General features: G+C 39.4%; 2 protein-coding genes across 2 annotated transcripts in view; one reads left to right on the top strand and one right to left on the bottom strand.

Moving 5' to 3' along the window:
- Nucleotides 1–26,277, top strand: part of ITGA4 (integrin subunit alpha 4) — a 78,430-nt gene extending 52,153 nt beyond the window's left edge. Inside the window, exons 18-28 of the mRNA XM_006740931.3 lie at nt 11,001–11,151; nt 12,679–12,774; nt 13,439–13,518; nt 13,870–13,959; nt 15,838–15,928; nt 18,238–18,345; nt 19,157–19,282; nt 19,908–20,027; nt 21,840–21,938; nt 22,315–22,434; nt 22,865–26,277. Of these exons, the coding sequence (XP_006740994.1) occupies nt 11,001–11,151; nt 12,679–12,774; nt 13,439–13,518; nt 13,870–13,959; nt 15,838–15,928; nt 18,238–18,345; nt 19,157–19,282; nt 19,908–20,027; nt 21,840–21,938; nt 22,315–22,434; nt 22,865–22,963 (1,180 nt within the window). The 3' untranslated portion in view covers nt 22,964–26,277. The remainder of the gene's footprint in view (nt 1–11,000; nt 11,152–12,678; nt 12,775–13,438; nt 13,519–13,869; nt 13,960–15,837; nt 15,929–18,237; nt 18,346–19,156; nt 19,283–19,907; nt 20,028–21,839; nt 21,939–22,314; nt 22,435–22,864) is intronic.
- CERKL (CERK like autophagy regulator) overlaps nt 25,264–27,225 on the bottom strand; it is a 105,124-nt gene continuing 103,162 nt past the window's right edge. The window contains exons 12-13 of the mRNA XM_031036266.2: nt 26,070–26,248; nt 25,264–25,345 (exon numbers count right to left, since the gene is read on the bottom strand). Coding sequence (XP_030892126.1) covers nt 25,264–25,345; nt 26,070–26,248 — 261 coding nt within the window. The remainder of the gene's footprint in view (nt 25,346–26,069; nt 26,249–27,225) is intronic.

Raw genomic sequence — 27,225 nt, 5'->3', positions numbered from 1 at the left:
GTGTGTGCTTGTGGGTTCTAAAAAGAAAAGGACCAAGAACTACCCGTCAGGGATTAGCAGCATTCAAAGAATTGAAAAAAAACACTCTCCTGAAAGAGATTAAGTGATCTATATGTCACTCACACATAGATACTCAGAGGTGACCAGTTTTTGAAGAATGAGAACATGCGAGCACCAAGATTTTATAAAGCATGTTTTAATCTTCTGACCTCTCAGAAAATATTTCCAGATTTAATTGTGCTTGGGTTATCATGATTGTAGGTATGTTTTAGACATATGTAGGTGCCTATTAATAGAGTTTTGGTGGCAAAATGAGCTAACGTTCACTAACATATAATGCTTAGTTTTTTTTATCATCCAAAAACTGGTTACATAAGTCAGACTGATGTACAAAGCAAAAGAAATCCCTAAAGGTGTATGACAACATTTGAAAGGGAATAAACCACCTTGCTTGTCTAAATTCTTAGAAGAGGGAATAGTTAAAAGAAAATACATGTGTTATGCTAAGATACATAGGTACTATGCCTACCCAGCACACAGTGAAAATTAGATAAATGTTGGCTACTGTTACTATTTTTTCATGGGAAATAAACCACTGCAATTTTGTATCACATCTAAATACCCTATTTTGAAATTGGTCTGCATACTAGAGGGAAGATGTGAAAAATGAGGACCAGAGAGAGAATCCATACTGAGGTTGAGGGCTGATTGGGTACAGGAAGTAAAAGAGGGGAAGGAGGCATCAGTGACAGGACAGGAAAATGGGAAACTATTTTGGGGAGGCGGGGATATGAAGGAAACAAGTTTAAATTGGGGCATGTTGAATTTGGTGGGATTTCTATATGCAGCTTTCCACTTGAAAATCTAGTTCAGGGTTGTATTTGGAAGTTGTCTACACATTAGCGATTTGTGAGCATGTGGGGGCCAGGGGTGGGGAATGTGTGGAAATGTGAATTCCATGGAGAAAAGAGCAAAGGATCAAGTTGGGGAGGGGACAGTTTTATTTAACGATCTTAGCAAGAAGAGGGAGTCCCTGGGGGAAAGTGCAAAGGTATCCTCAGAGAACTAAGAAAACCAAATCCATAGTGAAAGAGCCAGTGGAAAATACAGAAAAAGGGACTTAATATTGTAAAATTTTGTAGAGAGATCAGCTAGCACAATGCCTGGGGAAAGGTCATGGGAATTGGCATTTAAAATGTGACTGGTGGGTGAGAAAAGGATGTTCCTGGCAACTTTTAAGATGGAAATTTCATTGCAGTAGTAGTCAAGTGAGAGTCCGTGTTTAAAGGGAAAAAGAATATACTGGGGACGAGTAGGTTCAACTGAAGAATATTTATGTAGTGATGAAATTTGTTATTTATTTAATCATGGGAAGACACGCGCACGTGTGAGGGTCAGAGGCGGAGAAAAAACTAAATTGAAGAGGGAAATGTCCTTGAAGCCTGGGAGCACTTTTCAGACTCTACCAGAACGCTCCTCCGAAGCATCCGACCACTGCTCACTTCACCTTTGGCACATTTTTCGCTTTAAGTTCCACGTTGCCATCAAACTCACGTTCCCCTCCGACCTCTCTAGCTCTTTCTCAGTTGTCTTTTGAGGATCTTTGATTTTGGCTCTCTTGGATTCCTAAACCATCCTCTCATCCCTTTCTCACACCCTCCCCCCATTTTCCCTGGGTAATCATGCCCACAGCTGTGACCTCACCTGGCCTGTCTACACTGCTGTGGCTCGGATCAGTATCTGTTTCACACCCACACATGCAACTGTCCAGTAGACGTGTCCTCCTGGGTGCCCCGTCACTATCCACCGGCGACAAAACCATTAGTCCCCAAAGCCAACAACCTGGAGCTCAACCTGTGTTCTCTCTTTCTTATCCCTGACATACAATAAATTCCTAAGTTCTGTGACACTACCACTTACAGGTGTATTTTAAATATCCGTCATGCTTCTCTCTCTCTCCACCGCTCTTGCTCCACACCAGGTGCTCAGTATTCTACCTGGGTCACCAAGCTTTCCCACTTTCTGGGCTTCTGGCCTCTGATTTTACATTATTCTAATTCCTCGACTGTGGTATTTCCAGAGTGTGAGCTTTGTAACATACATTCTGATAACAGGGCTCCCTGAGCTCATTAAAACTTTAAACTCCTTAATGCTCTTTCTCAACCATGCCATGGGACTTTTTTCCATCGATAACAGATACCTGTTGTTTGGCCATGCATGCTTCCCGAGCCTATCTTTTTGTTCCTCCCACTTATCTACCTGATTAACTCTCATTTGTCTTATAAATCTCAGCTGTTTTTCTATGTCTCCAGCTATAGGAACCCAAGTCCTGTGACCCTAGTCTCGTTGCAATGACCCTCACCACCATTATTATCTGTCTCCACACTATCCTGTGAGCTGCATCAGGACAGCTTTCTGTCTTTTCATCTTAGTGTCCCCAGTGCCTAATACAGTGTCTGGAATGCTATAGGTGACTAATGTTTGTTTGCTGAGAATGGAACAAGGTCCTAAGGAAATGGCATAAAATGCAGTCAGACTCGGGTGGAGGAGTTAGCCTTAGAGAGAAGTTAAGATTCTCTACCTTGAGCTAGGAAATTATGAAAAGGTGCTTGACATAGATTAAGAAATCTCAATGTGGCAGGAAGGGAAATACAGAGAATTCAGGGATGGCCAGGATGAAAAGCAAGTTAATATATGGAAAGTGAGGGCTTTGAGGATGGATTTGGGAACTTGAAGGGAATGGGAAAAGATTCAAAATAGCTGTTAAGATAAACGGGATAGGAATGAGTAAAAAGGTTGACAAACAGTGTTGAGTACCCTGCTGGGGTGGGATCACATATGGCAGAGAATAAATTAATTCTTTTCACTTAGGCAATGCCAATATAGCCTTGAGCATCCACAGTTAAGGGCCAAGAAGCCCTAACCTATTTGATTTATAATTGGACTTTATACTTAAATTATCCAGATTGGCTGCTCAGAGAGTCCAAAAACAATGACTCCTTAACTACTTTGTACCCCAGCGTGTAATGTGGTGCCTTTGTTGAGTTATTAGATGAATAATTTACAACCTTTCCATTCATGTATTTATTTTCTTCCTCAAATGCTTAGTTTTCTTGGTGTTTTTGCTGTCACAGGCCTTTGATAAGAAGAGCTGTGTGGGTGAAAGCTTATCTAAGCTACAAATAAGTAGCGTTTTCATTTTCTTCAATCAGACACTCCCACTGTCCCCTTTGTCATCTTTCTCTGCAACCGCATGGCCTATGAAAAAATGGGACAGTGAAGTTTTTTTTAAAGATTTTATTTATTTGACAGAGAGAGAGAGAGACAGCGAGAGAGGGACCACAAGCAGGGAGAGTGGGAGAGGGAGAAGCAGGCTCTTTGCTGAGCAGGGAGCCCCTCCATCCCAGGACCCTGGGATCATGACCTGAGCCGAAGGCAGACGCTTAACCACTGAGCCACCCAGGTGCCCAGGACAGTGAAGTTTACGTGAAAATATTACTAAGAATGGTTCTTTTCTGAAGAATGAAAATACATCTTAATAAGATATGAAATAATTTGTCTTCAGTACATACTTTCTCACAAGAAATTATATTACCTACTTTTTTTTTCTTTTTTTTACTTTGAAGTGATAATATTTCTTGAAGTCTGTCAAATCCATTCTGATTTTAAATGGCAGCCAGTGGTGGGGACACCAGTGTCTCTGGAAGTGTGGTCTTTGAGTCACCTTCATGAGAATCACCTGGAATGCTTAACAGAAAAGTGGTTTTCTAGGCCCCAGACCATCCAAATCAGAATCTATGGGCACCAGGCCAGAAACAGTCAGTATTAATATGGCTACGAGTGGTTTTTATCAAACTAAAATCTGGGAAGCAATGTGGTGGTGGTTAAGAGTTTCAGATCTAGAGTCCAGCTCACCTGGTTCAAGTTTATCTACCATTTATTAGCTGAATGGACTTTTTAGAGAAGCCTTTTCACCTCCGTAAACCTCTTTCTTCATTAATCAAAAGGTAAAATAGTACCTACTCTATAAGATTGTTTCAAACATAAAATGCAATACTGCAAACCAAGTGCCTAGCACAAAGCCTAAAATACATGAAGGTTCGTAAAAGTTATTTTTGATAACATTGTTATTGGGATGTGGGTAGACCTTGATTTAAAAAAAAAAAAAAAAAAGTTTCAGCTTGGCCATAAAATGAAATAACTGCCACTGAATCCTCAACGTTTTCTGCATGTGGACTGGTGGTTTCTCCAGAGTTGAATGTTTCTTTCTGTCCCAAGAAAGCCGCTGATGGACTGGGTCAGTAGTTGGCTGTTTTGTGAGGTTTGAAGTGGCATGGATGCCAGGGAAAAGTGTAAGTCCCACATCTTTTGCATCAACTAGGAAAGTTACAGGCTATCTCTGTGAGGTAAATAACTTATTTGAGGAATTTTCACATGAAAACTCTTCATCAAGCTCTAGGCCCCCAGGGAAGGGTTCCGACAAACTGCTTTGCCTTGTAATAAATTCTGCTCTATCAGACAAAAATATGCCTCTCCCACGTAGAAGTCCTCTCTCCCTGCTCGGGAATAGTAAGCATGTGCGACGCTTGCTCTGCACATTCTCCTGGTTGTACCTCCACGGGCACTAAGGGCATTTCGTGCCTCTGAGCTACAGCCCTGCTTCAGGTCAATGCATTTCCTCAGCAAAGAACACGAGTTTCTGAGAACTGCCATAACAGACTGCCCACAGCCAACCAAGCAGCGCACGCGCACTCTGTCTCATGTGCTCATTAACTTGAGGCTTCTTCCTGAAGGTCTAAATTCTCAGGACAACCAGTCCCAATCGTCTGGGCTTGCATAAGACAAAGATGAGCAAATATTATTTTATCAAGATTACAAATACAATAGCAGGTATTAGCCATTGTATAGAAGTTTAAAATCAAGTCTTTCATATAGATGACTGATCTGGATGACACTGCTTCCCTTCTTTACCGCAGTCATGCGTCCCAGGTAAATGATGAAGGCTTTTCCTGAGCAAGTGCGTTCATTATGTTAGGACTGCTTTAAAGTGCAGGTAACAATACTTGATGAATCATGACTTAAATAATAAAGGCGCTTAACTGTTTTCGCATAATAAGCAGGAGGTGGCTACAGGCTTAATGGTCAGCTACCAAAATCTGGACATGCATGGTTATCTTTCCAGTTTTCTTGGCTTTTCCCTCCTGGTCCCCCAAAGGCTGCAGCAGCATCAAGGTTGCCAACAAAAGAAAAGGGGCAAGAGCAAAATTCTGTGTCCACTTGAGGCTGCCTTCTGGGAAGGGAAGCACCTTGGCAGACCTCTTACTCTGATTTACAGGACCTTGTCATGTGCTCATTCCTGAATTATCATAGATCAATCATAAGTCATTCCCTGAAACTGAATAAAGGGCTTCTCATCTGCAATAGCACAGGAGTACTGCCTTCTGCTGAATAATCTGGGGTTCTTCTAGCAGCTAAGAAGGGAAGTTACTCTTGGGTAGATAGTGCGCAATGGGCAATATCTGCCACTATGCTGTTTGTCCCCAAAAAAGCAAGTCTATCAAAATTATCCATTTTTCAATTGGAGATGGTAGGAATATATGCCTCACTGATCTCAGAGTCTTGAAAGTTGAATTATATCCTCTATACATTAAAACATGCTAATTACTAATTGTATCATCCACTCTATGTTCTCCTGCTCTACTCCTTGGGACCTCAAGGAGTCTACCTTTATTCAAATGCGATCTCCTGAAATGTCAATTAACGAACATATTCTAGTTGATGAGAATTTTCCAGTATTTTCTTTTTCCCTGAAGTCAGTAGCAAAAAGGGCACGATTTCACATGGGCCTGAAGGCCACTTGCTGCAGCCTAGTTTTTTGTCAAATAAATGACTACCGGGCCTCGACACAGGTACATCTCTGTTTGCATTATATTTTGTTCTAGCATCTTGATTAAAAACATGTTAGCTATGAAGCCCTAATTCATCTTATCAAGGCAAACCGCATTCATTATCCTAAGACATGAGGAGAATTTCTTGCAAAATAAAACAATATTGTTCACTTAGGAAAACCATAGAGCCTGCTGCCGAAATCCATCATTTTTCTATTCTTCCTCTTTCACTTATTAAGTTATGATTCTGTATGTACACAGTACCCTGATTTGCTTAAATTATGTGGATTCTGGGCTGCTTTGTAAATTTCAAGAGTGCATTATGCATGTTTTAATGAAGAATGAACCACGATTCCCGGGGAAAGCTCGGGTTCAGCCTTGTCGCACTTCCAGATGTGCACCTGGTCCTTTCTTCTGAAATCACATAAAAAGCTGGTGGGTATCTTTCTGGGGGCACCCGGTTAATGAAGCCAGATACAGTAAGACATATATTTAAAAAAGTAGAATCGTAATTATGGTAATGTGGCAAAATAACTTAAAAATGGAAAATAAACTGGGAGTCTGGCTGCTGAAATGGAAGCACTGTGTTTCTCCTTAATTTGCTGTTGTCTTGGAACCTAGCTGTTTATGCAGTGCTGTCACCTTCTGTTGCTTGTCTAAGTGCCAACTTCTTTCCCAAAGGTGCTCAGTGACTAATGCTTTGGTTACCAGCCAGAATATTTTATAAATGTCTATTTCTAGGCAGCTCTTCCACAAGTCTTAATTAAACTTTAATGTCAAGCTGAAGTTTACTTTTAGAACCTCTTAGGTTCCTTCAGTTGTAACATGATTGTGGAGCAGTGGGGGGGGTGCAGGACCACCGTGTTCTCGCACATTTACTTGTGCGTCCAAGCAGATGCATACTTAGGGAACACAAAGGTTTGCAAGAGGAAATCACAGGTGTTCCCTGAAATGGTGGGAGAAAGAGCGTGCTGTCACTAAGTCCGGTTCCTCCACCCTAAAAGGATAGCCGTGGCATAGGATTACTGGTCTGTCAGTTATTACACATCCTTCCAGAAAAGATCCAGTGTCCCACACCCAGGGATCAGCAGCTAGAGATGCTGCTATGCACCCACATGTTCTTCGTTCCTTCCTCCTCGATGTCTCCAATACCAACCCAGGAACTCTGAGGTCTGGGGGGGGGGGGGGCGGAAATCGTCTTCTCTGATGCTGCATCTGATGCCACCCGAAATAACAAAGCCTCTATCATTGTCAGAATGATCAGATTTTAAAGATAATGATGTCCTGTTGTGAGCTTATTTTGAAACTAATTATACTTCTCAGATGTTTCCACGGCAAAGCCAGCAAACTTTTTCCATGAAGGGAGAGTTAGTAAATATTTTAGGCTTTGTGGGACAGAGGTCTGACTAGGCTACTCACCTTGGCCATCATAGTGCAGAAGTGGCCGCAGTGAGTGAGCATGGCTGTGTCCAGTAAACCTCTCTTACAGCAGTCTTTGAGACCCTACTGTAGGTACACTTGCTTTTTACATGACCGTTCTGTTGTACATTTTTATTTTTTTGTATATATACTATAGTGCCTTATAGTATATTATTTAAATATAATTTGTTGGTATAATTTAAGCTGGGTGCCAACATTAGCCAGTTAGAGATGTTCAGGAGTTGATCCTGGGCTCACAAACTGTAGGGGTCTGCTCCTAGACAGACACAAAGACTAACCCAACAGAAATACATTTGTATGTCCACCAAAAGACTGTAATAGCTCCCAACTAGAATTGCCAAAATTCTCAATGATCATTGAATGGATAAAGAAAATGTGGTATGTTTACAGACTGATACATAACACCATTGAGGATAAGCCATTTACAACCCTGCACATCTGTAGAGATTAATGTTCTAAGCAAAATTTTAAGTACAGAAAGCCTGATATGTAAAAGTTAAATACTTGGTGATTCCACTTATAAGAAATAGAATACCATGGGCGCCTGAGTGGCTCAGTCATTAAGCGGCTGACTTCAGCTCTGGTCATGATCCCAGGGTCCTGGGATTGAGCCCTGAAAGGAAGGTGATGGGTGGGGACAGTAACTGGAAGGGAGGAGCACAAGGGCATTTCTCTCTCGTGCTGGTAATACATTTTCTTGATCCAGGTGCTTTCATTAGTGTATTCAGTTTGTAAGAATTCACTGAGCTGTGAATTTTAGGATATGTGTGTTTTTCTATATGTGCTATCTTGATCAATAAGTGTAAAATGGAAAAAAAATCAGGATAAGAGGGGCAGAATTTTTAGGTATAAGTGAACTGTGCAGCTTCTTAGATCTCTATCATTAGAAGTAGAAGAGTGGGGAGAAGGGTCTCTAATTTGTTTGCATATTCTGAAGTTCATGAAAATAATTACTCCTCAGAAACTATACTCTTTCCAAGGGCACCTGGGTGGCTCAGTCGGTTAAGCATCTGACTTCAGCTCAGGTCATGATCTCAGGGTCCTGGGATCGAGCCCCACATCGGGCTCTCTGCTCGGCGGGAAGCCTGCTTCTCCCTCTCCCGCTCCCCCTGCTTGTGTTCCCTCTCTCACTGTGTCTCTCTCTGTCAAATAAATAAATAAAAACTTAAAAAAAATCTTTATACTCTTTCCAGTATTGATATTGCCATTAATTTATTGGTCAATTCAGTAGCTGTATTGCCACTAAAATATTAGGTTGTGTGATGGGGTACAAATCATATGAATGTAGTAGTAGTAGTAGTAGTGGATGTTTATTTAACGAAATATTTGGAATGTGTATACTGTCACGGAATAGATAAACATGGCTATCATTTGGTAAAACTTATAATGATGAGTTAATGAACTTTTTTTTTTACAATCATTTATCCAGTAATTTCTCCAGTTTTTCTGATGTTTTTCTTTAGTGTTACCTGACCCTTTTTAATGTTTGATACAGTTATATACCACATATATTTTTTTGAACACTGTGCTTATAGGCTCTGAGAAATCAGTGATAATCATGATCTAGCATCTTCTCTGCAGAACTTATTCTAGTGATGAGAAAAACCAGACAGTGTGAAAACACTACCTCAAAGGGGTGCCCAGTGTGCTGGGAGAAGGAGAGGAAGAAGCTACTTCAGTTAGGGGGAATGCAGTGCTGAGGTATAAGGGTTAGAAATGAGTATCAACTGGAAGAACTTCTCACAACTATTACCACTTAGCTGAGTCTTGAAAAGAACAAATCAACCAGAGACACGAAGAGGGAAGATGTTAAAGGCAGAGAGAGAGAGCTTGAAGTAAGATACAGAACACAGGTGTTTGGATACCTGTTTGCAGGTAAGTTTGGCTGAAGAAAGGAATGAGCTGTGCAGTGGAAAGTGTGGCCTTGTGTGTCGTGCTAGTACGTTAGCATCCTGTCTTGACGGCGCTAAAGCACAGTAAGCAGGCACAGGACATGGTCAGGTTTGCTTTCTGGAAAATGATCCTCTCTGGCAGTGTGAAAATTGGATTGGAAAAGGAGGGCTTGAGAAATCAATTAAGGGTATAATCCATGGTAAGTTGTGAACTTCCTTTATATTAAAAAAAAATTAAATAATCCGAAAATTAAATAAACCTAAATAATCAGAATGGTAGAAAAGCAAGAAGCAACATGCCTTTTCTACCTTCAGGCAAAGTGGTTCCCTGCCTCGGTTTCCCAGAGCCCCTCATTCACAGCTCTTTCCTGTGGATTTATAATAGTTGTTTACATTTGTCTCTACATCTGTCCTTTACAAGCTCTACAAAGTGGGGATCTTTTAAACTATCTTTGTATCAGGGAATAATGAACGTGATGATTATATAGGAGCTATCAGTTATAGTCATTCATGTGTCTTCAAATAATGGTTACAAGCATAAATTTTGAAACCTGTTCTTTAACCCTGTTCTCAAACACCCTTTGTTTTAAATCAATTCACAAATAACCATTAAATGTGGACTCTGTGTTTAGCACTTCCATAAATAGTTTATTTACATACTAATCTTCTATACAGATGTTGATTCAAATGCTACAATGTAAACGTGAGGAAACATTCTCAAGTACTGGGTGAAAGGTTACCTTTCTTACTGCTAGGATTACCCTCAGCTGACACTTTGCTTTGGGTCACATCCTTCATTGGTTGAACCAATTTTTCTAAATTTTAAATTCTTGGATAGAATCATCGTGTAAAAGTTTTCTTTGGGCTCTTCTAATGCTCTCATTGGTGAAGAGAATGGGCTGTGCAAGCATTTACCTGGAGACTTTAGAACATTCCGGCTGTGGTACTTTGAAGAAGTTCTTTACACCTCAACTTCTGTATATATAAACATGTTGTTGTGAGATTTCATGGAATGTGCATGAGCCAAATTTTCAGCATAGTAATTATTACTACTGCGGATGGCGGCTGAGGCTTCAAAACGCTGAACCACCTCCTCCCAACTTGAAGGCCTGGGGCCAGAGTCCGAACTGGAACTTGCTTTCTCATAGGTCTGGATTTGCAGCAGTCTTCTCTTTCCAGGGCACGGGATGGTGAAGCATGGCTGCAGTTCTGGTTTTAATTTGGTCTAGTGATTGGTCGAGCAGACCAGCCTGCCATAAGAAATGAATTGTAGTGCAACAGACTGTAGGGGCATCCACTTGCTGGGCAGAGCCGTCCTTTCCCGGACTGTGCTCATTCCCCCAGAACATCCTCTGTTTGGCTGGTGTTTGTCTCTGGAGTCTCCTTTTTTCCCCAGTTCCCCCCATTTTCCCCTTTGTTTTGGGCAGCAGCTAGTTCAAGGTATTTCAAGAGGTAAAGAAAAGAAGGCTTTGCTTTTAGAAAAATATTGTGAAACAGTGAGGAAAACATGTTAAAGCTACAGAAGTGAAACAGAAAGGAGATTAACTTAATTATGACTCATTAAAAATAAACTTCCTGGGTAATAGCTGACTGAATTTATCTGAAACATGAAAAATTGAGTTCTTTCTAACATGAATGGGTATCTACTTGTATGGGCTCATTTCCCCCGTGGTGTTTTTCCAAATTAGTATTTTATGATCAGGATAAATGAGGCGATGGGATTTTTATTTCCCAAACATTACTGGTTACTAAGTAACATTAAATATTACTTAATTTTTAGGCCACATGAAAATAAGACCTATCTTGCTGTTGGGAGTGTGAAGACAGTAATGTTGAATGTGTCCCTATTTAATGCTGGAGATGATGCATATGAAACAGCTCTGCACATTAAACTCCCCTCCGGCCTTTACTTCATTAAGATTTTAGATCTGGTAAGTATCAAAAACCATAGCATGATACTATATTTCATTTTTTTAAAATGTAAATGGTATGGGACCCTGGGTGGCTCAGGCAGTTAAGCTTCTGCTTTCGGCTCAGGTCATGATTCCAGAGTCCTGGTATCAAGCCCCATGTCCAGGCTCCCTGCTCAGTGGGGAGTCTGCTTCTCCCTCTGCCTCTCTGCCCGCCCCCTACCCCAACTTGTGCTCTCTCTCTCAAGTAAATAAATAATTAAAAAAAAAAAATGTAAATGGTATATAATCCATTTCATGGACGTGCGGCCTAAATATTTGCGGTGTATGCAGACTTATCACTAGAGCTTCCATTGATTTTGAGACTTCCTTCTTGCTCCTGATCAAAATGATAAGTTCCTTGGTATCTGAGATCAAAAAAGTTTGCTTCCCTCTTCCAGCTTGGGTGCCACTGCTTTTCTCATTGATGACCTGCTCATCTGGTGCCATGGTGCCACTCTTGTTGGCCGGGCTCCCTGAACAAGCAATATTGGTCCTTCAAGCTGGGCGCCCAGAGTTACTGCTCTGCACTTTACAGTCACATACCCAGTCTTGTTCCCAAAGAACTTCCAACAAATACCGTACAACCAGCAGTCCTCCACAAATTCTGAAGTCTTGGTGTCAACCAGATCACAGGCAATTTCTCTTTTCCGGCAAGAGTTTGAAGCACCTAGAGCACCGTGCCTCAGTCGAGAACAGTTAAATCTATCAGCAAGGCATTAATAAGGTCGATTTCAAAGAGAAAAGCCTCAGTCACTTTCTCCTTTGATGCCTATCTTTTCCCTTAGCAAATTTACACCTCTCTTATCCAGAGACCATCTCTTCAAACCAAGGGCATTTAGAGAGGTCTTGGATCCTTTTCCCTAGAGCCCTGGGAGCCTATTTGCAATAGTATGAGGGAAAACTCAAAAAATATCCGTCTATATAATATATAGTACATTTATAGTATATATATATATACACACACACATCTATAGCACATATACATCTACAGTATATACATAGTGTGTATTTATATGTATACATGTACAGTATATAGATACATCAAGATGTATATTTCCCTGAATATTTGACTATATATATATCCTATTGTGATGACAGTTATTATAATTCTATACCTTTATCACATTCTCACATCCCAGACAGAAGAGGGTCAATGAAATAGGGCCTTCATGAAATACTTGCTTCATGATTTTTCAAGAAACTGGACCTTGAATTAAATAGGGAATACAAACATGAATGAAAGCTACAAGCCCAGGAATTTTTCTGTGTATTCTTTGGAGAATTTACAGGAGTATTAAAATATACCTCTGTGTGCATGCACGCACATTCACATTTACAAATTTTATTTATATTTCTACTTATCCCAAAAGCAAACAGAAAATAGTCTTCCAGGAAAGCAAATTCTTGAGGAATGATTTTCTTTTCAAAGACTATTATTCTTAATCATATGTTACAAACTTCTCCTTGCCTTCTTACCTAAAGTGGTTGTTTCGTTTTTCCTTTTAGGAAGAGAAACAAATAAGCTGTGAAGTAACAGACAGCTCTGGCTTAGTCAAACTTGACTGCAGTGTTGGTTATATATATGTAGATCACCTATCAAGGGTAAGCATTTAGCATGTATAGTTTTTGCTTATGAACATGAACATAAAATATTTTCTATTTCTTCTGTTTATGCTGTGAACAAGTATATAATTATTTATTTGCTTAGGGTAAGTAGCTAAGTGACGAAATAAAACTCAAACCAACTGGGCTTAGATCTTTGAGATTGTGTTTATATTCTTGGCAATGTTCACTGTGAAAAAAAAAAATAGGGGCACATGTTTGTGTCAAGATGGGCATGTGAATGTGTCGATCAGAATTCTACTCCCCTGTCTCACCCTTCCCCGACACCCCCCCCCCACCCTTCTCCACCCCAGGTGGTCCTATCTGCCAGGCATGTTACCTCTGCTATACAAAAAGGTGTTACTGGCAAGAGTCCTCACTCAAGTTGTTAAAGCAGCTCTAATTTTGTCAGTCTGGACCTGCCTGTCTTTACATTTAGAAGGAGGCTTTGTCTCTGAATGTCACTTGTGGAAGCTGGTGCTTTAAATTTGCCACAACCCCAACAGCTTCCCGGAGCTCAATGCCTGAGTGAGGGGTAGCCGTGCTTCCAAAACATAGTCTCCAATCTGCATTCCACAGAACATCAACATTCAGAAAATTTCAGATGATAAAAAATACTATTTTTGGATTTTTTTTTTAATGGGTGTTTCCCTGTGTTGTACAGATAGATATCAGCTTTCTCCTGGATGTGAGCTCACTCAGCAGAGCAGAAGAGGATCTCAGCATCACAGTGCATGCCACCTGGTATATTACATTGTGAAAAAATAATGGTGCTAAAGGAAGTGGACCCCTGACTTTAGGGTGGGGGGACTTAAGGGAACCATGAAGCTGTGTTCCACTGTCTGCAGGAGAAAACGTCTCTTGTGTGATCTAAGAAACAAAAACATTTCTAACCATCTTTGGAGCAAATAACACTAAATAATGAGAGCAAATTTCTGCCAACCCTGTCATAAACCTTTCTTACCATGTCTATTTTCCCCCCCACTCCCAAGCCTCCAGATGTATTCGGTATACATGATATGTGATTAGTCCTCTCTGAAGGTGATTTTTATGTTTGGGGGATTCTAACAGGGTGTCTTCTATTTGCTTCTGTAGTGCAAATGAAGGGGAAATGGACGACCTGAAGCGTAACAAAGTGACTTTAGCAATACCTCTCAAGTATGAAGTCATGCTAACTGTTCATGGGTAAGTAAATTCAGGTGCCTCCTGTAAAGTTGAGAGCCGATTTTAAATTCTGTTGCTTCTTACATTATTGGTCAAAAAGATATTTAAAAATTTTTTAAGTAAAGATCCTGTGCTGTTTCTGTCCCTTAATAAAGACCTGGTGTTGCATTCTCTTGCTTAGCTCTTCATTAGCTTCATGCACTCTGTAATCACTACTGAGGCCTCTTCAAGCTAGTACCCAGTTGGGGCTTTCTTCCTGGAAAAGCCCCAGAAGCCTCTAGCAGGTCATGTCCAGCCTGTCAGTTGTATGCTGTGCAGGCCAGGGGCCCCGGGGGTGGGGAAGGGCAGTGTGCAGTTGGTATGGTCATGCTTGGTGGCTGCAGCCAGTGTGAAGTTCCAAGAAGTGTAAGCTTGGTCCACTCACCACTCTCCAGAACCCACATCTACCTGTGTGGCAAATCGATGGAGATATGAGAGAGCCAAGCTGCAAGGTGTCCCCTGACCACTCACCCACGGCCCCAGAGCCAGCATTCACTGGTTCCCCACGTTGTTAGTGATTGTGTGGACCCTCCTCAGATTCAAGATGGAAACACGTGAAGAAAGATTTAAGGAGTATTAAGAAAACATTTAGTGATTTTACTGGAAATGATTCAGGCTATTAGTCTTTGTTTAAAACCATATTTTTTTTAAAAAATTTTTATTTATTTGAGAGAAAGAGAAAGCGGGAGAGGTAAGAAGTGGGCTCCCCACTGAGCAGGGGGCCCAACAACTCTGGGCTCGATCCCAGGACCCCAGGATCATGACCTGAGCCGAAGGCAGATGCTTAACCAGCTGATCCACCCAGGCGTCCCTAAAACCCTATTTTTAAAGGAACAGATACCGAACAAATAGACTGATGAGCTTTTCTTGTTGCTCTAAATATAAACCATCCCCAGTCATTTTTAACCACTTGCAGAGATGGCATATAATTATATAAAAATGGTGTCTGCAACTGAAAGAAATTGAGTATCACGTTTCTGAGATGAAACAAGCAGGAGAGAGAGGAAGCCATTCAGGAGGGGAGAACCTAGTGCATCAGTGGGGAGCAGAAAAAAGCTGACACCATGTTTCCTGGTTTTGAAGCCTCATCTCACCTCCTTTTCTTGATTTTCTTATGATGAATATCCTCCACACAGTATTTTGGGCAAGGAATGTTCTGCGAGTATAAAACTGCCTAAATCTACAGCATTTCGGTATTTCTGTGTAGCCAGTCTCTAATTTGTGTTACTTCACATTAGCTGCCAAATAAGAGCAACTGGTGGAGTTGGGATTCCCCAGAAAAATACTTCTTAGAATTCACTACTGACCTCTATGTCTAATCACAGGCAAAAGAGTGACAACCGTGTATTCCTAAGCAGAAAGTTTACCATACTTACTGATGTTTGAATTGTTCCCCAGCCTTGGGGTTCATTACAAATAGCCAGCAGGAATTGGATCATAAAGACATAATTCAAAAATAGGTAAAATAGATTGACTTATAGGAAGACATTGGAGCTATAGGGATAAAGTTAAGAATTTCTCTCATATTTGTCAAATTTATATGAATCATTTGAGAGCTGAGAGAGAAGGAATGGCCAGTGGACTGAACCAGGCAGTGCTGGGAAGACAAACAAAGGATATTCGTGGGAAGAGACATTAACACCCAAGTCAGAGCACATGGCTTTCTGATTTTCTTACATTTCACTAAAATTCGTATCTTACCAAGAAACCAAAAATATTCATTGGTTCTTAGAGGCCTCTATAGTCTGGAATATAGTCTTAAATAGCATTTTTAAGAGAGATGCAATAATCCAGACTATAAAGACTGTTCATCATAGCTCATCAAGTAAGACCAATTAAATTTGAATTTATTTCTTTCAGGTTTGTCAGCCCAGCTTCATTTGTGTATGGACCAAAGGAAGAAAATGAGCCTGAGACGTGCATGGCAGAGAAAATGAACTTCACCTTCCATGTAAGAAGAGTTGTTATGATATTTGTAGGGAACTGAAAGCTTGTTCCTGCTGCCTTGCTCCAGAGGACATCATAGGCTGTGATGCCCCGCGGCTTAGGGGCCCTCCATGGCTGGTGACAGCAGGGTTACTCTATCCCCTCTCCTCCTGGGTCCTTGCTCCTGGTTTCCCCCCTTGCCTTTGCCCTGTTACCAAAGCCCATGACTCCTTACAAATACCATGGGAAGGAGTAAGCCCAGGAACAGAGGTAACTCCTGAAACAGGCAAAGTTACGGGAGGAATTGAATCTGCTAGAGGTGCATACGGAGATCAGGATAGGCCAAGGGAAAGCATTGTTGGGTGCAAATCAGTGACTTCTCTTCTTGGTTCAAGCTTTTATACAAGCACTAACATTACCTAGTAAAGGTAGCTCTTACCGCCTGCATCCCCACTTAAGGTCTGTTTGGTCAGCCGTTTAGGTCATAGGTATATGACCTGTTACAAGTAATGTCATTTATTAAATTGTTTAAAAAAAAAAAGTATCATCATCCAAACACATTAATATAAAGGTAAATTTTTAAAAAAAATTTTTACTGTTAAACTGAAACTTTTGAGGCATCATGGGTATGATAATTGGAGATAATGTCCACAACAATATTTTTTTGAATCAAAAGCACTACACTGAACATTCTTAGAGCTATGTAACAATCCACAGAATGTGTGTGAGTCTGGATTTAGGTACATTATGATATTTTTTTGTAAGGCAATGCTTTTGAAAATGTAGGTCAGCGGGGCTCGTGGGTGGTGCAGTCAGTTAAGCGTCTGAATCTTGTGATATGGTTGTGAGGTCAAGCCCCATGTCAGGCTCCGTGCTTGGTGTGGAATCTGCTTAAGATTTTCTCTCTCTCTCCCCCTCCAGCTCGTGCTCCTTCTCTAAAACAAATATTTTTTTAAAAATTAAAATAAAATGTAGGTCAGAATCACTTGAGGTACTTACTCAAATGCAAATTCCTGGACCCTGCTCCAGATCTGTAGAATGACCTTGGAATCCTGCGGAGTTTTTGTTATATTAGGGTCCATTAGTGTTGAAAAAATATAGCCCTCTGCTTTGAAGCCCCTAGAAATGCTCCTATCAGAGCCCAGTGAGAGCTCAGCTCAGTTTCTGTTTTAGTTTATCAGAGCACAGACTCTAGAAGGCCTATTTTTTAACTTACAAAATGCGTGGTTAAGTATTTTTCACTTACGTTACAATGGAGCGAATAGCACTGGAGGTAGCTTCAGTCTGTAGGCTCGGTGAGTCTGTGCAAATTGGAGGAGGTTCTTAGAGGTCTCAAGGTCATTAGGCAAACAAGGATGAAGGATATTTGAGGTTAGACCGATCACTGGCTGGCATGAGGAAGACCCTGTCTAAAGGTCTGGGCAGTGCAGGGTTGTCATTGCTGAGACCACCTTCTGCGACTGCCCTGTACCCCACAGCCCAGCCGTCTCCACACGCCAGGGACACATTCTTTCTTCCATGTCATGTGCTTCCTAAAGATGATTGCAAATGTAGGAGTCGTGCTATTTCATTCAGATACTGTAGCACATCTCTTTTCTGACTCACTCAATGGGTTTCATAGTTAAGCTCTCAGGAGACAATAATTTTGGCCGGATTTCCTTCCTCAGAGAGCTGCAATCCCCAAATTTATCCATAATGAAGTAGCATCTACCTCTGCATTATTATGAGAAGGCTGTTGTATTTTCTCTACCCCTTTCTGATTTTCTGAGTGCATCAGCATCATCATTACCCTGAACTGAAATATATTCTTATTCACTTACTGCGATAAGGATTATCCTCTCAGCGGAGTGATTTTGTGAAACCTGAGTTTTGGAGGTAGAATACCTGAGCTTCTTGTCACTTTGTAGCTGTCCCAGGCACATCGTTCACACTTCTGAGCCTTTTCCTGAGCTGGAGAATAAAATGTCAGCTCGCCTCATGGGATAGTTGTGAGGATCACTTGATCAAGGGTTTTTAGATACATAATGTGCCATACAACTGTATGTTGTCTTTTTCTTTAGACTGTTTCTCCAATAACCAACAGCCTGGACCATTTGGCCTGAGCGATATCAAAAGGAGAGGGCTAGGAATAATGAACAAATTATTAGCAAACTTTTTAAAGTTCTGACTGTGGATCTTTGATGTCCCTTTGCCATGCAGTTGCCAACTCCAAACCCCCCACCACTATAAATGTTACATGAAACATCTGGGTTCACCCAAAAGCTCGCTGATACCTGTCCTTACATTTATGAAAATATGTTTAAGTTGTTTAAAAATTTTTTTCTTCCTTCTCAGGTTATCAACACTGGCCATAGCATGGCTCCAAATGTTAGTGTGGAAATAATGGTACCAAATTCTTTTGCCCCCCAAACCGATCAGCTGTTCAACATTTTGGATGTCCAGGTAAAAATGTGTTCCTTCCTTTATTCTAAGTTATGTTGCTAAATAGATAAATCTGTTAACTTGAGTCACACTCTCAGCTGTGAATTCACCACGCACTTACTGAGTACACTTTGACTATTATGCATTAGAACTGTAGGGTTACATGGACCTCGTCATTTGACGTATACGATCGCTAACAGAACTCTGCTCCTTCCATCTTCAGTGCATTTTCCTTGTGAAAATGGCCCTGTGGACATAATTGGTGAAATTCTCTATAAATCTTGAGGCCTCTGTTGAAAAATCAGTATTTCAGCTTTTTTTTTTTTTTAACAGAATTGACACCCTTATATTGATGATTACATCGGGATTGTTTTGTACCTTCCCATTTTCGAGACAAGCAGTCAACAAATAAATCTGCTCATTGGGTTTGAGATCTAATTTTAAAATATCTTACCTGAATTCCAGACTTAGATGGCAGGACATGCTGTTATAACAAGTTACCGTTTTGTTTTGTGTCTAAAGCCAAAGAAATGTTGACTTTCATGCTAATGTTCAAGTGTCCATTTTTCACATTGCCTTATTTTCTGTAAGATAGGGCCCTGTGCTCACTTTAGCACCTATATCCAACCTTGCTAAAATGTTGCTGGGTTTCTGAGTTTTTGCCATGGAGACTTAATCTTTCCCAAGTAAGTCTGTCCCAAAGATATTTTCACAATTTCAGAAATACTTGATATATTTTAGAAAAGGTAAGCAACTGGAACTTTCCAGATCATATAGTTTTTGCAGTTCTCTCCAGTATGGATAAGATTTCTCTCACTTTCTATCTATGTAGACTACTGCTGGAGAATGCCATTTTAAAAATTATCAAAGAAAGTGTGCATTAGAACAGGAGAAAGGTCCAATGGAGATCCTGAAAGACATTTTCAAATTCTTGTCCAAGACTGATAAGAAGCTACTGGTAAGTTTCCATTTTTCAGGCTGTAGGTTTTGCTTTCCAGCATACAGAACCGAAGCACTTAAAACCAAGAACCAGTGGGTTTGAGCTGTCAGTTGAGTATAGGAAAGAAACAAGGTAATACTCTGGCACATGAGGAACACACATGCTTGGCGAGAGAGACCCAGGGCTATATATATATATATCCAATTTCATTATTTATCTAACCAATGCCGATTTTGTGCCAGCCAGACATTGTTCTAGACCCTTTAGGAGGCCAAGATAGAGTATTCAGCTGAGCAGACTTGGTGACATGAGATTAACTTTCACTCCTTTCATTTTAGTGAGTTTATGAAAAAACCAAAAACCCTGAGGAAGTGATCCTACCTTCAAATGATCCAAGTTTTACAAAGCAACATAGAACATGTAACTTAACACGGCCCTGATTAGGAGTCTTTGTTTTAATTCTCAGAACACATGCTTCAGCTCAAATACTTTGTTGTAATTTATAAAACAGACATTCATGTTTTGTTTAAAGCAAAATAATTTTTTAAATGCCACCCATGGGAGATGTTTAATTCCACGTAAAATATTTTAGCCACCTTTAAAAAAATGTTTTAACGTAGCTCTTTTGTATTTTTTTTCCAAGTTCTGCATAAAAGCTGATCCATATTGTTTAAATTTTTTCTGCCATTTTGGGAAAATGGAAAGTGGAAAAGAAGCCAGTGTTCACATTCAGTTGGAAGGCCGGCCATACCTTTCGGAAATGGTAAGTAAAATAAAATGACAATTTGAGTTTGTAGATTTTTATGAACTTATCTACAATCATCTTATTTAGGTAGAATGAAATGTGAGGAGGCATTTAAGTAATTAAGTAGGAATAGTAAAATTTGGAGTGGAACTCTACAACTGTTTGCATGTATCGCTTCAGCTGAATACACTGTCTAAATGATAGGGCTTTAGTAATTAAACAGATAATTAAGACTGTAAAATAGACTATGGAATAATTAAGGTTTATTTTAGAAAGCATGTCCAATTGCTTATAAACTTTGATTAAATCACAGAAATTGGCTACCTATTTTATATAACCTTAAGGTTTTTTTCTAAACTATTATTATTATTTTTTAAAGATTTTATTTATTTGACAGAGAAAGGCACAGCGAGAGAGGGAACACAAGCAGGGGGAGTGGGAGAGGGAGAAGCAGGCTTCCCGCAGAGCAGGGAGCCCAATGTGGGGCTCGATCCCAGGACCCTGGGATCATGACCTGAGCCCAAGGCAGACGCTTAATGACTGACTCTCTCTCCCTCTGCCCCTCTCCCTACTCACATTCTCTCTCTAAAATGAATTTTTTTTTTTTTAAATTTATTTATTTGACAGAGCACAAGTAGGTAGAGTGGCAGGCAGAGGGGAAGGGAGAAGCAGGCTCTCTGCTGAGCAGGGAGCCCGATGCGGGGCTCGATCCCAGGACCCTGGGATCATGACCTGAGCCGAAGGCAGCCACTTAACCGACTGAGCCACCCAGGCGCCCCTCTCTAAAATGAATCTTTAAAAAAGATAAAATTGGTCTTATCTCGAGTTCTGTTCTTCAATTTACCTGATAATTATGGATAATGTCTTTTGCAGGGGTGTTGCAGATTATATGAGATACATTTTGTAAAAAGCACTTAGTGCATGGTATATAGTAAGCCAAAGAAAATGGTAGTTTTATTTTGTTTAAAGAAGAAATGTTTAAAATTGCTACACAGTGGTCAAGGGGGAAAAAAAAAAAGATCCACCAGATACAGAAGTAAGAGATATTTGCTGTAGTTCCAGTTGTGCTAAAACTAAATCATGAGACCATCAACAAGTTATTTAAACTTTTGCAATTTGCCTCCTCATACACTTGAAGTCCAGATTTCTCAACAATGGGCACTATTGGCATTGTACCAGATTTTTCCATTATGGTATTAAACTATATGTATTTTATCAGAGCAGCAAGATGACAACACTGTTTAGAAAAAAAAAAAAAAGCCTAGATAAAATAAATTTGAAGAAACATTTATCAGGTGAAGAAAGTTTTATTTGGGAAAAAGATTCAATATCTAGGGAAAAACCTGCTAACTATCAAATATTTAAATACTTAAATATTACAAATATCTACAGTTATCTGCAAACTAGTTATTTTTTTTTTTTTAAGATTTTATTTTTGTGAGGAGAGCACATGCACAGGAGTCGGGGGCAGAGGGAGAAGCGGGCTTCCCGCTGTGCAAGGACCCTCCCCCTCCCCAATAGGGAAATTGACCCTGGGATCATGACCTGAGCCAAAGGCAGACACTTAACCGACTGAGCCACCCAGGTGCCTAAACTATTCATGTTTAGTAAAAGGATTTCAACAAAATGATGCCAGGAAAATTAATACTATGACCGTGCCTTTGGAAACAAAGGAAGCGTTGCATTGCAATTAACTATAAAGGGTGAAATAAATTGGGGAAGATCAATTGTAAAAGCCTCAGCTAGTAGGTAAGGATCATGAGAAATGAATATGTCTTCACAAAATAAAACTATGAGTCAGGCTACAGTGATCTTTCTTTTTTTAAACAGGATGAGACTTCAGCCCTCAAGTTTGAAATAAGAGCAACAGCTTCTCCAGAGCCTAATCCAAAAGTTATTGAACTAAACAAGGATGAGAATGTTGCACATGTAAGATTACCATTTTACCTGAAACCTTAGGATTGTAGGGAAAAACTATTGCTGGAGCGTTTAGTCAGGAAAATAGATTGACTAGATCATGGAGGGCTAGAAATACTTTACCGAGATTGGGCATTTTCTACAACTGGTGGGAGGGAAGGATGCAGACGGCTTTTTCAGGAAGTGAACTTGGTAGGGATTATCTGGATGAAGAAACATGGACAAGCTGATTCTGCTAAATGGTTACCAATGTTTCTTAGAACCAGCAAGAGAAGGGGAGGGGGTTGTTCAAAATACTGTGGGAATCATGGGTTGGGGTCAGGGGGTTCAAAGGGAATAGAAGCAAGTTTTTAAACTGGTGACTCTTTATTTTGGTTACTTTATGTAGGTTTTACTTGAAGGACTACATCATCAAAGACCCAAACGTCATTTCACAATAGCGATTATTTCAAGTAGCTTGCTACTTGGACTTATTTTACTTTTATTGATTTCATACGTTATGTGGAAGGTAAGCCTTTAATAATTACCCATGTTAAACCACTCAGTAATGCTGTTCTTGATTTTCACAAAGTCCCCTTTGTGACTCCTGAGTTATTAGATTTAATTGTTGCAGCACTTTTAATGTTAACTTTTTAAATTCCCAAGTGAACATGTAGTACTGATCTCCTATTTCTCCTAACTTCGGTACCAGTATTCCAGCCATGACACTAGTTTGGAAAGATGTTCTTTTAAAAAGCTCTTAGAAAACACTGCATATTATTTTTAATGTCCATTTTGGAGAGAGTGTGTCACTGAGCAGTCCAACAAAAATAATGCTCTTTAACACAATATTTCCCATGTAAATTTTATTGACTACAAGGGATAGTGACTGTTCAGGAGTCTGATGAGTGTAATATGTTTGTAACTACACACTAGTGATTATGCAATACTATTTTCAGGCTGGCTTCTTTAAAAGACAGTACAAATCTGTCCTACAAGAAGAAAACAGAAGAGACAGCTGGAGCTACGTTAACAGCAAAAGCAATGATGGTGATTAAAGACTTCTTTCAAATTGAGAGACTCAGGTTAACCAAAGAAATTTAAGACAGTGTTTACAAGAAACCCCGAATTCTGCTCAGATTTCGATGTACTTCATTTACCATGACCTTGTGACATATTAGGTCTCAATGCAAGTGAAAAATCCCAAGCAATCATTACTCTTCAAGAGGAAAGTAATCTCTCTGCTCTTGATAGAAAAAAAAACACTAAAGCATTCAATTTATTCAAGGTAAGTAATCCCTCGAAGATACCTTGAAATGAAAGTGCTTCTGAATTAAATCATATTGAGGAAGTAAACAACTCATTTGGAGAAGTCTTGGACTTGAAATATCATTCCTTTAAAAGAAATTATTTGCCATGTGTGCTTACTTCAGTAAAATAAACTCCACTGAATAGGCAATGATTCATTTCTAATAGATCTTTGAGACTTGTTGGAAAAATCCTGCTAAATATTTTTAAAGAATGAAGAGCTGTTCCTCAATTTTCTAATGAATAAAAGAAGACCACTAATGTTTTAAAGCAGATTTTATCTTTAAAGACCTTTCTTTGTAATACCTTTATGATGGGCTTTGATCAACAACGATTTATTCAGCAGTCTATGTAAGAGCATTATGGGCCTGAGGAGCAAATTTCAGACTGAACTTATACACTGGTTTGAGCTTAATGACTTCTGGATAATTATTGTTAAGCAGCTATGGATTCTTTCTTTCTGTATATATACATAAGTTCTTAAAAAAATGTTTATATAGGTATGAATCCACTAGTCCTCCTATAACACATTTTTATCAAGGGTACCCAGGAGTAAATTTCTAAAATCCATTTTTAGTGAAATTTTTTGCTTATAAAAACAAAAGTACTTAAGAATTCTAATTTATACTCTGAAACAGATTGTGAATGTTGCACTTTAGCTGATATTTCAAATATAAATACACTGATATATGTAAAATATGAAAACTGTACCTCACTAATGACTCTTAAAAAGCCAAACTCTACGCAGACCGTGCTTAAGAGGCCAGTATCTCATATAAATTAGATACTGTGTAAAATAGTGACTGTCAAATTAAGCAAATGCACCTACTTGTGTAGATACTACTTTCTCCTCAAATGTATGTATGAAATGTGTTTTTATCAGGTGTATAAGCATTCTCATCTGTACAGAATTAGAGAAACAATTTAGAAATTTAAATTTTAGCTTGTATTCAGTAAATATAAATGTGACATCAAAATTTCCATGATCTAGGTTTTAGTGATAATCTTTACTATTTATTCATGCATATGAACTGGATGCTGATAGCTGCAGAATATAATTTCATCTGATTTGTCCTATATCTGTCTTTACTATGGAAGTGATCAAATAGTAAAAGACTTCCATCTATATGAAGCCCCTGCCAACAGTTGTCTTTCTCAGGCTGCCTAAATTCCTGTTAAGTTCTCTGTTCACGAGCCCACAGTAGTAGCTGGTGGCCAGAGAACAAGGGAGGCAGAGCTTCGTGCAAGCATTCGAGGAGTGAAGCCCAATCTGTGAGCATGAAGCCTCCTGAATGCAGTCATTAATTAAACTTAAAAAGGTATTCTTTCTAAGTATTATATTAGCAAAAGATTTCCTTTTGTCATTACATAAAAAGCAAAGTAATTCTTTCAGGAGATTTTTCTGTTATCATTGGTGGAGGATGATCCCTGAGGAAATTTAAATCTGGCTCTTTTCTACTCAGAAATGATAGCATTTGGGGCATTACTGAGTGCACTAAAACCAGTGTGCTAGGATTGCTGGATACCAGGACTTTCAGAAGCAAAGAAAACAGCTCCTCACTAGTTAGCTATTTTGCATACTTTAAAATATGTTATGGATTTTAAAAGACTTTAAAGAAAATCAGGGAATAGTCCCAAAATTGGTACCCTAACAACTTAAAACGCTTATCTTTTTGGCAGATAATGTAGGTATTGGAATGATTTTGAAATCTGGATTAGTATCTCATCAGGGCATCTTCAGGTAACGTCGGGTGTCCATCTATACCAGGCTCTAGGAATTTTCACATCAGTACTGATGGACTCAAATCTTGAAAAGTGAAAGCATTCCAATTATTTCACTTGGGAATTAAGTATATGAATGTTTACTTTCAGTTCCAGTAATACTTTCTGAAACCCAAAATTTAAATTATATCTCATGTTTTAAGCTCTAGAAGCTAATTTTTAGTGACAAAAATAGCAATTTTCATTTCTTTTAAAAAAAAATTTTTCCCTATATGTTTAAAGCATGACCATAGTCCTTCATATTAAAATTCTAGTTTGTACGTTTCTTTTATAAACAATTACATGTTACTTGGGAATCATTCCTTTCTTCCATGCTTCCTCCATAGAGATTGATAAGTCTGGGGTGTAATCTGTAAAAAAAGATGTATAATTATTTCATCAACCTATCGTTTTCACACATACACCTATTGAGTACGGTACCTAAGACCTAATCCAAATCTAACGACAGCTTCCAAACCTATATTCGTGGCAGAGCTGCCATCTTATAAACTGGGGGGCCTGATAAACCAGCACCAGTAATTACTGCGACATCCAGGCACTGTGCCTATAGTGGGGTGCTCCTGCACCCTTCCTCTCCCCCCTGAGTCCTAATGCTTACCAACAGTGAGTCTGCATGGTCCTAAACTTGCCTGCGCCAGTTGCCCCTATTAAATAGTATGTAACATTGTTCCTGCGTAAAGTAAGCTGAAGGCTTTGGAAAGAGTTCAGAGAAGCACACTGCTGAATACCAAGTGATGAAGACTAGAGATTTCAATGTAACAATCTGCAACTCAGAGGGCTTTCACCAGGTTAAGATCTGGATCCACTTTTAAAATGACAAAATGTCAGTTGTAGACATTATCTGTATAGTTTAGGGAGAATGGTAATTTGAAATGCCAAGATAGAGACTCAGAAAATTTCGTGATGAGTCTACACGAAAATGCTTTGGCTGTATGTAACAATGGGTGAGTAAATGTAAAGTTACACTTTATTTATTAAAATTGTACATCTTTTAATGTTTCCCTGACTTATTAAAAAAAAAATAGTTTTGTGTCTACTGGTGGACATTAAAGGTGGTGAAATAATGACACTTACTTAATGTGAACCTCTGATGTGGCTTCCATTAAGTCACCATCTATGTTCCAAGGGAAACTGTTTTCTGAAGCAGCTGCGTGCCGTCCGTCGTCATCGTCCTCTGGATTGTATCCACTAAGATTCCTCGGACTAACTTTTACTTCTCCAACGGTGTAAGTCTCAACAAATGGAAAACTGAACTAAATAAAACAAATGCAGATAATCATGATGCTCGCTTTATCCTTAACTGCTCATGCAAATTAAGTTTACTGTGCTCTCCCTTGCATGTAAATATCAACATCCATGAGGACGTTTTTATAGCATTGAAACTCTATGCCAGGGATCCCCTATTTCTTTGGGAGATCTAGCAGCTGGCCAACTTGTTTTATGACCAATAGTATGAGGTTGTATACAATATCATACCATTTCCAATTAAAGATTTTTTAATATCCGGCTGTTGACACAGAAGATTTATATAATCCACTAACTTAATAACTTGTCAACTAGTTTAGGTGATGTAAAGCACACTAAGTTTCACACTTAGAATTTAATTAGGAAGACCCTAGCTCTAAGCTTAGGAAGGTGGAAAGAGGAAGTCAGTCTAATGTGATTTTTGTAGGTATTTGCCCGCCAAATTCCCACTTTAAAGATGGATGCAAGTCAAGGGGTGTCTGGGTGGCTCACATGGTTAAGCGTCTGCCCTTGGCTCGGGTCATGATCCCAGGGTCCTAGGATCGAGCCCCACATCGGGCTCCCTGCTCAGCAGGGAGTCTGCTTCTCCCTCTCCTTCTCCTGCTCCCCCTGCTTGTGCTCTCTCGCTCTTTCAAATAAATAAAATCTTTAAAAAAAAAAAAAGATGGATGCAAGTCAAAAGACAATGGTTTGCTTACTGACCACTCTAAATGGTGCAGGGTATCTTCAAGTTTCCATTTTTGTTTGTCTAAGGAAACTTCAGTGGAAAAATTATGTATTCTCATAAATAAGAAAAGATAGCCAAATACCTTTTTAGTAGCAATGCACAATAACCACTCACTTATTTCACTTTTTAGGTAAATGGCATGAGATTTATTCCTATTATCTACATGGGTTTTTTCCCCTTCCACATATGAACCTCAGTGAGGTATAGATTTTTAAAAGTTGACAGAAAACTAGTACCCTCCACACCCTTATTTTACAT

The sequence above is a fragment of the Leptonychotes weddellii genome, chromosome 3 (genome assembly GCF_054177405.1).
Source record: "Leptonychotes weddellii isolate Sample4059 chromosome 3, ASM5417740v2, whole genome shotgun sequence".
Taxonomy (NCBI): Eukaryota; Metazoa; Chordata; class Mammalia; order Carnivora; family Phocidae; genus Leptonychotes; species Leptonychotes weddellii.
Note: the sequence above shows the minus strand (reverse complement) of the source record. Positions and strands in the feature narration are given on the sequence as shown.